Source organism: Phyllostomus hastatus, unplaced genomic scaffold (assembly GCF_019186645.2).
Source record: "Phyllostomus hastatus isolate PE091 unplaced genomic scaffold, TTU_PhHast_1.1 phas_contig_948, whole genome shotgun sequence".
Lineage (NCBI taxonomy): Eukaryota > Metazoa > Chordata > Mammalia > Chiroptera > Phyllostomidae > Phyllostomus > Phyllostomus hastatus.
Genome location: NW_025333993.1, coordinates 11,084,047 through 11,098,774, shown reverse-complemented (window position 1 = coordinate 11,098,774; position 14,728 = coordinate 11,084,047). Strand labels below are relative to the sequence as shown.

At 48.3% G+C, this 14,728-nt stretch overlaps 1 protein-coding gene across 1 annotated transcript in view; it reads left to right on the top strand.

Annotated features, from left to right (window-relative positions):
- Window positions 1-13,226, top strand: part of LOC123827957 (histone-lysine N-methyltransferase PRDM9-like) — a 32,488-nt gene extending 19,262 nt beyond the window's left edge. Inside the window, exon 10 of the mRNA XM_045852398.1 lies at window positions 11,915-13,226. Coding sequence (XP_045708354.1) covers window positions 11,915-13,226 — 1,312 coding nt within the window. The remainder of the gene's footprint in view (window positions 1-11,914) is intronic.
- The last annotated feature ends 1,502 nt before the right edge of the window (window positions 13,227-14,728 follow it).

Genomic DNA, 14,728 nt, shown 5'->3' with positions numbered 1-14,728 from the left:
TGGATGCAGACCACACTTTAGAGTAGATGGTGGTGGTTCCCTTCATGTGCCCATGATCTCTTTCATTCCACATTAGTGCCAAATATCAATGGTTCATCCTTCCTCCCAAATTTGTCTTGGAATTGGAAGGTCTTCCTTACGTTTCAGTAGAGAATTGCATTTGGAAATGCAGTCAAGAAGGGTTCCCCCCTCCTCCCTGCTTAACTTCTTTGGAACCCAAACATCAAAGCAATTAATGTAACCATGCTGGTGCAGATGATTTTCAATGCTTGATTACGATACTTTGAGTATGTCACCTGCTCCCACGTGCCATAATGTTGTCTGTCCTCAGTTAACGTCTGGACTGGATGGCTCTGCACTGCAACTAGTTTATATGACCCAGGGGGCAACTGCACATGAGAAGTCTCCAGCATGAAACTTCAAAGTCCACTTCTGACATGTTCCAACAGTCATAGTACCTTCTCCATACACACCACAAACCTTTTTTTTTTTTGCTTTTAAGTTGTGTTTTCATCTTTCTTGAAATGACAAAGCCTAATTTGGCAATACTTTTACTATGTTCATCCATCTTCAACACAAAAATGGCCACACAAATATTTACCAGTTCTGGTCAGTTTTTTAAATGCACATTGAAACAACAGCTGTAACAATAAAATTTTTTAAAAAAGGTTTCAAATGTAGTTGAAAAGAAGTCATGCTACCAACCCCACCCCAGCCCCTAACATTAACCCCTAACCACACCATGCAACCGGTACCTGACCGGGTGTCCAAAGCCTGTCCCTGACTCCAGATGCCTGGCTCTGGACATCATACCCCAGAGAACAGTCTGTCCCCCTATTTAAACGTGTAAACCCTTGCAACCTAAACATCTAATGTCTAAAAACATAAAACAGGTTTCTGTTTTAAAAAGATATATTAAATCAAACAAATTAAATGATGCAATGATGATGCACACTAGACATGAGATGTAGGAGGCTGCTGCTGACGTATCAAGGCATTCTCATCCAAAGCAAAATTGATTAAAGTAAATGAGTAAATGTGGTATCCTCCTAATCAAAAAATTATGGGTATCAGGATAAGCTATTCACAGAGTAAGACCACACACAGAATTGAAGAAAATGGTTGCACATTATACTTTCAATAAGACTCTTTTTTTTCTTACAACAAAGAACTTTATGACTCAACAATGAGGAGACACTTATTATTTTAAATATTTTATTTTATTTTTAGAGAATTAGAGAAGGGGAGGGAAGGAGAACAAGAGGAGGAGAAACATCAATGTGTGGCTGCCTCTCATGTGCCTCCTACTAGGGACCTGACCCACAACCCAGGCATGTGCCCTGACTGGGAATTGAACCAGCGACACTTTGGTTCACGGGCCAGTGCTCAGTCCACTGAGCCATACTACCCCAGAGCAGACATCTATATTTTTAAAGAACTTGAATAGTCCCTTCTAAAGAGAAGACATTCATGCAAGTGGTAAAAAGAGAAAAACACCAGAAAAGATGTTCAATGGCTAAATCACGGTGCAATACCCTTCCATACACTACAAAGGCTATGATGAGAAAGCAAAACTGAGAAATGCTTATGATCACAAACAAATATTAGAAAGACTGACCTTTTTTTGTAAGTATAAAATATTACAGACCTTGTATAAAATGGTTTGGCATTACTTTAAAAACATTACCCTACTGTGTTCAATAACTCTACTTTGAAATATATATCTGAGAAATTAAAAGCAGATATTATAACAAACTTATACATGATTATTCATAACAGCACTGCTAACAACAACTGAAAGGTAGGAAGTATTCAAGTGTCCATCCATAGGTAAATGAATAAACAAAATTTGGTTATTCTGTCACCGAAAAGGTACCAGACCCAAGGCGGGTTTGCCCTGGCAAGGTCTCATGTGTGTAGATTCTTGACTTCCTGCAGTAAAAATTTCACAACATAAAGCCAGGGAATTTTGAGAGTTTGTATATTACATCTAAGGACAGTGAAACAAAGAAAGGGCTTCAGATAAAAGAGGTGAAATCGCAGCCCAAGAGCAAACATAGGTGGAGCTGCTTCTTCGGAAACAGAAAAGTTAGGCACAAAGAGGGTCCTTTCAGACAGGATCTGGGGGTTACCTGGGGACCAGCTGCCAATGCCCATTGCTCCCCTGGCTGCAAATCTCCTGGGACCTTTGGAGATAAGGAGAAACAACGCAAGGATACCGGGCTAGGGAAGGAGGGAAAGGAAGGTGTGTGAGCGCTCAATGAACAGTGAACGCTGGGTCCTTTGTCTTTAGGATTTTACCTGTTTTCTAACGTTGAGGACTTTAGAGGAGGTCTTACAAGAGTCATCTCCACAGAATACTCAGCTTTCCAGGGGTGCCCTTTGATGTGCTGATGCAACAAAGTGAGCACACAGAGTGATCGGGGTCCTTCTCTGGTGGACTTCTCCTTCAGAAGAGTCACCAGAGAAGGGCTGGGACTGAGGTGGCTCTTCCCCTGCCTGGTCTGGCATGTCTGAACCATTTGCTCTCTCTCAAATGTCCATGGTCAGGGAAGATAAAATCCTCAGATTTATTACCTGGCTATAAATTGCTAGGCCTTAGCTAGCCATCAAGCTCAGTTTTCCCGTTCTACTTCCAAGGAATTTTCCTACCTTTTTTATTAACCTACCTCAACTCCATACACTTGAGGACTCATATTGACATTGAATTTAACACATTGATCATTTGTTGACAGACACCAGACACCAGAGCCAAACTTGGGACCTTGGACACAGACTTGGACTCCAAAACCTGCACCCTGGAGCAAACCAAAACCAAAACCAGGACTCCAGGCCCAAAGCCCCAAACCCAAAGCCATGTGCCCACACCTGAGCCAGACCATGAGGTCCAAAGGCCAAACACCAGATGCCAGGGACTGACACCAGACCTTTATACCAGATTCCATGCACCAGAAACAAAAGCTTCATCTGCACAAGGACCTTGCATGTGAACCCAGGACACAATGCCACATCCTAAGAGGTGCAAGACTGCAGACATACGACCGAATACATTTTGACTGTGAAGCACAGGCCCTGGACAAAGAATGCAGATCTGTAACCAGGATGCCATGGCCAGAATTTGGAGTTGGGCCCAGATACCCGCCCCCATTGCCAGAGGCCTGAGGCAGAAACTGAACTGGATCCTCCCATTGTAAACAACCCTGTGATTCCATAAGATAAAACCCATGTCTCTCCAAACTCAAACCTCAAAATTTTACCAAATCCAGCAGCAATAGGCCAAAACACAGAGTGAACAAAAAGGATGCTGACCTTGGAGGCAGACGTCCATGATCTCTCAGCAGCAACGAGTTCAGAAGTTGGCACTGTCTCACCATTCATTTCACACCACCATCTTTTCAAAACTGTGGGGATTAAAAAGGGATTATTTTCCACAAACCTTGTCAGCTCTAACACCTGTGGGATAATAATCAAAATAACATAATCAGATCAATACAAGATATTCAACATTTAATGTGTGTAGAAGTATCAATGAATATGAGACAATGAGGTGATATCAGGTATATAGGACCTTGGGGAATATGGGGAAACAAGGTCTTATAGAGGTAAAATGGGTGATAGACAGGAAATTTATGAAAAGTGCAGCATTCATGGAATGTTACCTTTTGTTAGGCAATCCTACAAACTACAGGACACAAATTAAATTACTAAACTCTTCCAAATTTCATCAATGTAATCATTCAGTTGAGAATAGGTTGCTTTGCTAAAATTGTTAAATCTTGTGGCAACATCAGCAGACATGGCCTGAGACAGAGCCACCAGCTGCCAGAAGGGTCTTGCATAGCTCACAGGGCGTGAAACGACTGAGTGTCCCTGAGTGCAAACCACCCACCTCTGCCTGCAGCTGGCAGAGTGCAGCGGAGCCCTTGAGCACAAGGCAGGTGACTGTGAAGCCACAACCAGGAGGTGAGCCACAACCACACAGGTGGGACAATGACATAGTCAGGACCTCAATACTGCCAGTACATCAAGTGGCCAGGGTATGGCCACGTTTGAAACATCAATGCAGTTGAAACATCAGTGAACTGGTACATTGATGCTGGAGGACCAAGGCACAGCCAGGACGCTGACACAGACAGGACATTGACAAGGCCAAGACATGTACACAGAAAGGACAGCGGCGCAGCTTGCATATTGACTTAGTCAAGGCATTGACTCAGAAAGTACGACAGGGACACCAAGGGACTGGGACATCCACAAAGATAGGAAAGTGGCACAGCCAGGAAATCTATGCAGGTGGGGCAGCGGCACAGCGGGGACATCAGTGCAGATGTGGGACATTAAAATGCAGGCCACAGAGCAGCACGGCCTCTACATCAACACAGACAGGACAGTGATGTGGAAGGGACACAAACACAGGCAGGACAGCAGCATGGCCAGGACATCAGGCAGAGGGGACCTGGACACAGTCACGATTTCAGCGAGGCTGGGACATTAGTGTGGTGAGGATGTAGACACAGGAGGGACATCGATGCTGACAGGATGTCAACACACACAGGACATTGGACCACAAAGACATGGACACAGCTGAAACATGAACACAGGTCTGGCCAACAGGAGGCACCTAGTTACCTGACGTAAAGACTCCGCTGTTGTACGTGGGGGAGGGAAGGGAAAATGAACTGCAAAGTCCGTTTATATGAAAGTAATAACATCCATGACTAACTACCATTCCATTCAACATTCATAGATCATTCACCACAGCTCACAACCTTTCCTGCTGGCCTGCACTAGGGTGTTCTTCCCAAGATGCACTTGAGATGAGAAGAGAGCTGCACTTAGGACATTTTCCTAAGTGACCATAATCACCTATAAAGCAAGATTAAACAAATTACAAAGAACTAAAATTATATAGAGTATAATTCTTACTCTCGTGGCTGTTAATGTAGAAATCAGGACCAAACAGTAATTAATAGGTCTTTACATTTAAAAGTTATGAAACACACTTCTAAATTACATTGTAATCAACAGTCGTGGATATTCTACTGGAATCAACCACTTTTCCTGCTGACCTGCACAAAGGTGTCATTCCCCACAATGCCCGCAAGATGGCAGCAGTATGCACACTTAGAACACTTTGGAAATGACCATATTGTACTATCCATCAGTTTTCAAAAAACCTCAAAGGACTGAAATTTTAAAAATGCATGTGTTGCCTTCATGGCTGCTAATGGAGAATTCAGAAATAGAAGGTAACTAGAAAGTTCCTGTATTTAAATAGAATAAAGTACATTTTTCAAATAACATTCCATGAACCCTTGGTACATAATTCCCTGTCGCCAATGACTTTTCCTGCTGGCCTGCACGAAGCTGTGATTCCCAAGTTGCACACAAGATGGCAGCAGAGAGCCACACTTGGGACAATTTTCAAAGGGACCATCCTGTGCTAAGGCCAGTTTAAACAAATTTCAAAGGACTGAGATTATATACAGTTTCAGTCTTTCTGTCATTGCTGTTAACATAAAAATCAGGAACAAAAGGTAACTACTAAGTCCAGATATTTAAAACTTACTAAATGCACGTCTCAATAACATTACAATCAACATTCATTGATATTCTCCTACAGTCAACCACTTTTTCTGCTGACCTGCCACTAACATGTTATTCCCAAAATGCCCACGAGATGGCAGCAGAGATGCACACTTGGAACACTGTACTATTCTCTTGGCCAAAAGGTTCATTCAATTTTTAGGTAAATGCACAAGAAAGAGACGTTTTTCATTTTCACCAATAATTTCATTGATCAGTGTATTAATGCTTTTGTTCCACTGCTTTCTGCAGTCTTTCAGGCATCTTCATAATTCCATCTTTCCAAAAGTTTTTATCTTTTAGCCAAGTCAATATAAAGCCCATTTCAACAAGCATCACAGCATTGAAATGACATACAATATGTTTCTTAAGTGCTCCTACTGCACGTCAGCCAGAATTCACTACAAATGGGTGACTGGATAGGCCTTATATTTGGTAGTTATGTAATACACTTCTAAATAACCTCAAAAGTAAAACAATTTGCATTACAAATTAAACTGAATGGTGATAAATATACTGCATACCAAAACTTGTGAAAAACATCTTCACCTTTAAATGCATATTATAAAAAATAAGAGCTGAAAATATACAAGTTTTATACCTGTATCTGGAACCTACAATAGTAAATTAAATCCAGAGACAATAGACAGGAATGTGCACGTGGACATCTCTGCAAGTGCACATACACTAAATGATAGCAGTTCTGCTCAACTCCTGGAGTATAATTTTGAATAAAATTTTTTTTCTCATTGTTTAAGTAAGCAGCAATAAAGTAAATTAAAAATGCTTTTCAAGCCCTGACTGGTGTAGCTCAGTGGATTGAGCACAGACCTAAGGGTCGCCAGTTCAATTCCCAGTCAGGGCACAGGCCTGGGTTGCGGGCCAGGTCCCCAGTAGGGGGTGTGCAGGAAGCAACCACACAGTGATGTTTCTCTCCCTCTCTTTCTCCCTCCCTTCCCCTGTCTAAAAATAAATAAAATCTTTAAAAAATGCTTTTCAAGCATACTTGGAACTTTTTAAAAAATGACTACATTTAGCTATCAAGCAGGTTTCAACAAAATGTCTCACAAACTATGTTTATTGCTCTCTTTACCATTAATCTGGAAACCAGTCACAAGGTAACTATAAAGTCCCTGTGTTTGGATGTTTTAAAATACACTTCTAAATACCTTCCCAAAGTAAATCAGAGTGGAAAACAATTTGCATAGAAAAATAATAAAAAGACTGCATTCCAGACCAAGATTTTTCTGGTTTCAAAAATGATCAAAGCTTCAAACTGTTTCTTAATCAAAGGTGATTTTTATCATCCCCAAGGGGACTTAGGCAAAGTACTGAGCCATGTTACATTCTCCTGAGGGGAAGGGAAGCGAGGCTGCTGGCAGTGAACAGAGGTATTGGATGCTAATGAGCACCTACAATGCAGATGACAATCCCCCAGGAGAATGAATTTTCTGGCCCAAAAGGCCCATAGTGCTGAGAATGAGAAACCCTACTCTGTATCATGAAGACTCCACTAGAAAACAAACAGCATGTCTCTTTGCACCCTGCATCTGAAATGCTGTCTTTCTTGGAACAGGAAGCCTGAAGCTGAAACTTAAAGAATAAAAAATACAAGCCATCTTGCAAATGTCGGGGAGAAGTGTCCAGGCAATAGTCAGGAGGCAAAGGAAGATCTGTCCACTTAGGAGACCACATCACCGTGCGACTAAACACAGTAGTCCTCTGAGGATCCCTGCTTCTTTCCATCGCTCATACATCCCTTTAATAACTGCTTCATAGTGTCACTTAGAACAAACAGTCTTGCTCTGTTAGATTCCAGATTTCACCACCTAAAGTTTCCCTCTTTGAAAATGTGGACATTTGCTACATTCTGTGTTCCTCAGAGTACCTACCCGGGGGCACATTTCCTGTAACAACACACTTCTGATTTCTAGAACACTGTGCTTCCAGGCCCTAAACTCATTTAAAATGCTAACAAGGATGTTACTATTTTATTTAGTCATCAATATATCGAGGAAGATAATTTTTCTAGCTTCTCACATTACCTCACTTCCTGCTTTCTTTCAAGCTTTAACTATTTCTAGGTCACCTACAGCTACAACCATGTAATGATCATTATTGCATGAGAGCAAGTTTACCTTCATAAACACGTCCACTTACCGGAAATGTCCACTTACCGATGTCTGAAGGGGTACACACGTATAACTAAAACAGTTCTTACTTCTAGGGTAGGATTTTAAATCAACTTTATTTTTCGCCATTGTTTATGTAAACTGAAGCAAACAAAGCCATTTTTATTTTAGAAAAAAGTACTAGAGGAAAACATGGAACAGTTAAAATTATAATAATGGAAATTGTTGTGCCGACAGCAACACAAGTCTTTTCTCCTTTTCATTGGATGCATCGGGGTGACCCTGGTTAACAAACTTGTCCAGGTCTCAGGTGCACGACTCCACAGCACATGCCCTGTACACAGTGCTCACCAGCCGGAGGCAAGTCTCCGCCAGCACTGTTCATCCCCCCTCCCTCCTCCCTCCCCCACACCGACCCCTTTCCTTTGTTCACCCAGCCTGGCCTCTCCCTGCCATTGCTGTGCCCCAGTGCCTGCTGCTACCATCTGCACTCCTTTGTGTGCAGTTGCCACGGCTCTGACAGAGGGAACTCTTGACCTTCACATCTTTAAACTTCGTCTGAGCCTGGATCTGCCATTTACTAGCTATGTTCTTTTGGACACAGAACAAACCTATCAGAGTCTTTCTTTTATCACTTGTGAAATCACATTTTTATAGCTGAGAACTTTCGTTGCTGAAGGACCTCGGCTTAGGAGACAGCTCTGCCTCCTAAGAGCCTGGGAGGCCGGACGGCGCCGTGCTCAGTGACCTGACACCAGAAGTGGTGCCCGCTGACCGTGGATGGGTGTCCCATCTGGGTGAGGTGCTCAGGAAAACTGGTCCCCGGGGAACTGGTCACTTAATTTAAGATCTGAGACTGGGCTCAGGACAGTATTGGCTGCCTTTTCTGCTCCCCACCCCCGCTCACCTCAAGATCTCCCCTCCACCACCCCTCCCCTAATGTGCCCTGGGCCCCCAAATATGCTTCTTTGGTGCGAGGATTATTTGGGGCTGATTAATACTTTTAAAAAGCCAGCAGACACGGGAGAATCTCTGAAACCTGAGGACTAGCTGCCCGCTGGTGAGGGCCGTGCCCAGCATGCAGGCCCGACAACCCGCTCAGGTTCAGAGCAGTTTCAGGACCACCCGCTGTGTGACCGGCGGGGCGCGGGGCCCGAGGACCTTTGGCAGGGACCGTCCCGCAGGCGATGGTGTGGAGCCCGTTTTGTTTGGGAAAGTTTACAAAGGCAGGTGGACCTAGAGGTGGCAAGTCGGTTCCCACAAGAACCGACACCAGCAGGTGAGCACAGCGCTGGGCGGCACCACGGGGAGTGTCCGGGGCTGGCGGTGGGCTCGGGATGCTGAGAAGGAAGAGAGGGGCGGGGAGGCACAGCGAGCCACGCCAGGCAGGAAGACGTTTCGCGGCCACAGGCGCTGCCGTGTCATCGAGCTCAGGGCTCTCTCTACTTGAAGGCGCGCCATCGGCCCTCACACCCCTGAGCAGAGCTCGGCCGGAGAGTCCCTGACCTGTGGGACGCAGGCTGACTCGAGGGCTCACGAGTGCAGGTGCACACGTGTGCGGGGTGATGGCGTCGGTGCACGGACTCCCTGGCACGAACAAGCCCTGCACACACCGGACACAGACCCAAAGACACTCTGGAGGGCAGCAGAAGGTGAAGAGGAGACTGCAAGGCCCGCCTCCAGGTGCGGTGGGAGCCGGAGCGCCCCGGCAGGGGTCCTCAGCGGGCGACGGCAGCCCCTGCGGTCCCTCTGGCCATGGGGCTAGGAGATGGGACCTGCGGACTCTCACGGCCGCTGGGCCGGCTCACAGACTCGAGGTCAGACCCGAATCTCAGTCAAGTCTCTCCTTGTGGTCAAGGAACTGCAGCATGCCCGGAGCAACGGAAACAAGGATCCGGGGTTCTGAGCAATGGCACTGCAGCCTGTGCTGCCACCCCAGCCCCTCACCCCCTGCAACAGAGACCTTGCCACCCAGCTGCTCACGCCCACAGAGGCACCAGAGGCAAAAATGAGTCCAAACGGGTACCTGCAAGCGAATGGCACAGTTCAATCACTCTCCCGGCCATTAGGCAACCGGAGAACAACTCAGATGTCACCTCAGAGCCTCTGTCCTTGCCCATCATCCTCTGATGAGCTGTGACAGTGACCAGGAGTGCCACCCGGGGGCTGGCTCTGCCTCACCTCTGCTTTGACCTCATGCTGCCTGCAGCCCCACTCACAGCGTTCTTCATCTCTCTGTCCACACCGTGCACCTGTTTATCTGACTGTGCGCTGTCCTCAGCCCTCTGCAGGCTCTGCCTGCATCGCCAATGGCCAGACCACCGGCAGCGTTAGCCTGTGCAAAGTAAGATCAACCAGATCTTTCAAGTTCACAAAAAGTTACTCAGCCCTGACAGTTGACGGGCCCTGCGTGGTCTCAGGTACGTGCAGTGCACTCACTGTGGTCTGTGCTCTGATTGGAGTATCAGCTTCCTGAGTCCTCTGATCCACTGCTGGGCCTTGAACCCACAGGGACCACAATAGGCCAGAGACTGGTCGAATGGAATGGGATGGTGAGAAATGCTGAATACAAAGGAACATTAACCAATTATTCCTTCACATGTGCAGAAGAGCAAACCAAAACCCCTGTGGATGGCAGATGGTCCAGTGACCATTATGAAAGACAACAAAAGAGAAGTTGACCAGAACTTCCACAAACACAGCTTTTCTTCTGCGACGTTACAAGCCACCAGCTGATACTTAAAGGGAAGACAATTAACTCAGTTGGGATATCATCCATTTAGGCTTTAGCGGTCCATTCAAAAGAAAACAGCTAAGAACGAGATGTAGTTGTGGACATAAACTGCGATGAAGATTCGTGAGCAGGTGATGCAAAACAGAAGCTAGCGGAATGGAAGTGACATCTGAAACCATGACAATGGGAGACAGTCCAGGCCACCAAAAGAGAGGGGTTTTCTGCTTTAAATTTTGTGATTGCTTGATTTTTTTAGAGAGGAAGGGAGAGAGAGAGAGAACAAATGTCGATTTTGTTGTTCAACTTATCTGTGCATTTATTGGTTGTTTCTTGGACGTGCCCTGACCTGAGATCGAATCTGCAGCCTCGGGGTCTGGGGACAGCACTCCACACGCCTGAGCTACCCAGCCAGACCAAGGAAGGTTATTTTTACTTACATTTATTTGATAAATGATTTTATTATTTTTTTATTTTTAGGAAGAGGGGAAGGGACGGAGAAAGAGAGGGAGAGAAACATCGATGTGAGAGAGAAGCCCAGATCTGGTTGCCTCTCGTAGGTACCCTGACAGGGGCCCGAACCTGCAACCAGGCCTGTGCCCTGACCGGGAACCAAACCTGCGACATTTCGCTTTGCTGGACGATGCCCAACCCACTGAGCCACACCGGTCAGGGCAGGGCAAGGTTGGTTGGTTTGTGTGTGTGAACGAGAGTCCAGTCAAGGCCAGTGCTGGCTAGTGTGTGTGCTGGCGTCAGGCAGGCGGTGCCTGCAGCCAGAGGAGGCACAGAGAGCAGGGCGCTGGCGAGGGAGCTCTCGCTGGTGTGGCGTCTGGAAAGGGGAGAATTCCCGGGAGAGGAGGTGATCGGGCCATGGCGAGCACGACAAACAGGCGAGGACAAGCTGCCTCCAGAGGCTCTGCCGCAGCGAGGCTTTAGCTGGGGGACAGGCGCAGCAGACAGGGGCTCACACCGAGTTCATGAGAGGACACGTGAAGAAGACACTCACGGAGAGGGTCACTTTTAAAGTGGGGAGTCGGGCGGCGGAATGAAAACAGGACGAGGAGCTGGAAAGGTGGGCAAAAGACAGACGCCACTGCAGTGCGTGGGAGGGGAACTCGCGGTGAACACACGCAGAGCCGCCAGCGCGGGGCGCACGCGGAAGGGCAGGTGGCCGCGTGGCGAAAGCGCTTGTGGGGGGAAGGTGACAAGAGCCGCACCCGAACCAGGACCGTCGTTCCTGCGGGAACACAGTGGGACGCAGCGTGAGTTCAGTGCGCCTTCCGACTCCAGCCAGCAGGCCTGCACACAGCCCCCCCCCCGCGCCCCCCGCACACTGTCCCCCCTGGCGGGGTGCTGCGGGCGGATTCCATGCGGGGAAGTTCAAAGCAGGGTGTTTTAAAAGAGAACAGATACTGTCTTCTGCTTCCTCCTTCAGATGACGGCCTCCCCCCCCGGGGCGGCCCAGGAGTCGTGACGGGGCTGCACCCTCGGAGCCAGGTCCTTCCACGCCCATCCTCGCCGCGGCGGAGCCGCAGCAGCCAGGACGCGGGAACCGGCTCGCGCCTGCAGGCCGGCGAGCGGACCGGGAGGCCGCGAGTCGGGGGGAAACCCGGCCATTTGCGGCAGCCCCCGCCCCGCCCCCAGCCAGGGGGGGTGTGCGGATCCCCGGTCCCCGAGTGTGGTTCCCGGCCGGCGTGGGGGGCTGCACCTCCCTGTTTCCGAGGGTTTCTTCCCCTGGGCGTGGGGATGGCTGCCCGGAAGCCGGGTCACCCGCTGGCCTGGACGGCGTGGCAGGGCCCAGGGCTCCAGGAAGCAGCAGTGGTTGGCCTGGCGCGGAAAAGGGTCCCCTGCACGGAGGTGCGGACCCCCGCCCCCGTGAGACGTGGGGGCCGCACCGTAGGGAGCGGTGCGGCCCCGGAGCGTTGGCCCCAGGAAAGCCTTGGGGGGACCGCAGCCCCCGGTGGGGGTTTTCGAGGCGCGCGCCGGGTGCTAGTGGGGAACAGGTCTTTGCTGTCGTCGCGGAACCGTGGTGCGTCCCCGTCTCCCGTGAGCAGCCCCCGCCTGAAGCGCGGGCGGGCGGGCGTCTCGGCTGCGGGTCCGGACTCAGAGCCTCTGTGCCCCACGAACCGGCCCGACAGAACCGCAGCCAGAACTGCCGGCACGCCTCGGGCGGGGCCGTTGCCCAAGCCCAGGACTCCCCGCGGCCCTTGCAGAGATTCAGAGAGAAGCCGGCCCTGAAGAGGGTCCCCCGGCCCAGGAAGCCGGTCGGGTCCCCGGTGCCGCCCCGTGAGACCCTCCGGCGACCTGCGCCACCGGCTGAAGGCACCAGAACGCGGTCCCCAGCGCGCCGGCCGCATCCCACGGTGGCGGGCCGCCGCCCAGTGCTCCGCGGTGCTGGCGGGTTCCAGGGACGCGGTCACCCCTCCGCGCCGGGTTACCTGCTCCTCCAACGGGGGGGGGGGGGGGGGCAGGCGGGCTCTTCGCCCCGCGGCCTGGAGCCCAGACGCCGCGTCTCAGGCTCCCGGCCCAGCTGCGGGCTCCGGGCGGGGCTTCCAGGGCAGCTGTCGCCCCGGGGGACTCCAGAGGCTTCGGCCAGCCGAGGCGCGGCCGCCCCCGGGGAATTACGTCCGTCCCTTCTCCCGGAGGACTGGACCCCTGCCCTGGGGACGCAGCAGATAACGCCGGGTTCGGCGGTGAAGCAGTATTACTCCAGGCTCGCGGGCAGCCAACGAAACAGCCGAGGCTGGAAAGGGTCTCCGACTGGAGAACGAGACTGAGGAAACTGGGTGTTGGGTTGCTGGAGTGATCGTTTGTTCAAAACAAATAGTGTACAAGCGTTTAGTCTACTAAACTGTTAAGTGTTACCAACTTTGATCAAAATAATTTTTTTTAAATGAAGAGACAATTCACAAAGGAAGAAACTCAAATAACGAACACACCTGCCCAACCTCAAATTGCAGTTAAAACAGTGAAACCGAAAGTGTGCGCACGCTCCGACTCCGCCGCTCCGCTCCGGGCTGGGCCCCAGAAAACCTTCCACAGCATCAGGTCCCACATGTTTTAAGAAGTCAGTTACAGAGTTGCTCATAATAGTGAAAACCTCGAAAGAACTAAATTTTTACCAATATTCAAGAAATAAAAATGTTTTACATTTTCAAGGAATACAGTGCTATGATAATTAAAAGTACAAATACCAAAAGATCAATCTCCTACAATGTTGAGTGAAAAACTTTGAAGAGCAGTATGTCCAACTGAGTACCAGTGATAAAGTAGATGTTGTTTATGAATCCGTAAATGGAGAAGTATAAAAACATGCATTCAGTGGGTACACTAAATCTATGAGAGAAATTATCTTGGAGCGAGGCTTACAACACACAACTGAAGGTGACTACAGAAAGAACATGCACTTCATTTGTCATATGTAATTCTTATAAACTAGGTGTAAAAATGTTTTATTGGGAAATTTCAAAAAATTGACAGAAAGAATGCAGATACAGAACAGTCCAATATCCACTAGTCGATGCCCTAAACCATAAGAGAACTAACTGCCTCTTTAAAAAACACAGGAAGCCCGGGCAGCTTTAAGGCTGAGCCCTACCCAGAAACCAAGTCCCACCTGGAGCTGTGAAGACAGCTCCCTCCAGAAACCAGACCACAAGCTCATTCGTGTTCCAGCTCCTTGGTGTGCTTACAAGAAAATGCATCTTCTTGGGGGAGGTTTATATTGTAAAAAGAGCACATTCATGATTCAGCATGAGGAAGGTGATTTTTGCTAAATACACAAGTAAAACAAATAATAAAAAAATCAATCTTTTTTCACATACAATCAATGTATTTTCAACAAAAGTCCTACACCAATTCAAAAGGGAAAGGAATATCTATTCAGTTAGTTACCCTAGAGCAACTGCATGTCCACATGAAAACATATCTTACCCTGGATGGTGTGGGTCAGTGGACTGAGTGCCTGCCTGTGAACAACAGGGTCACAGGTTCAATTCCCAGTCAGAGCACATGCCTGGGTTGTGGGACAGGTCCCCAGTAGGGGGTGCACAAGAGGCTATCACACATTGATGTGTCTTTTTCCTTCCTTTCCCCTCGCTCTATAAATAAATAAATAATCTTTAAAAATTACAAAGATAAATTAAGTCTCTACCTCTACTTCACACTGTACATTAAAATTAATTTTAGAGAGGTCACAGACTAAATATAAAAAGTAAAAGTGTCGGCTTTCTAGAAAAAAACCACTGGAGGTTATTTCTACGATCTTGGGTTAAACGAA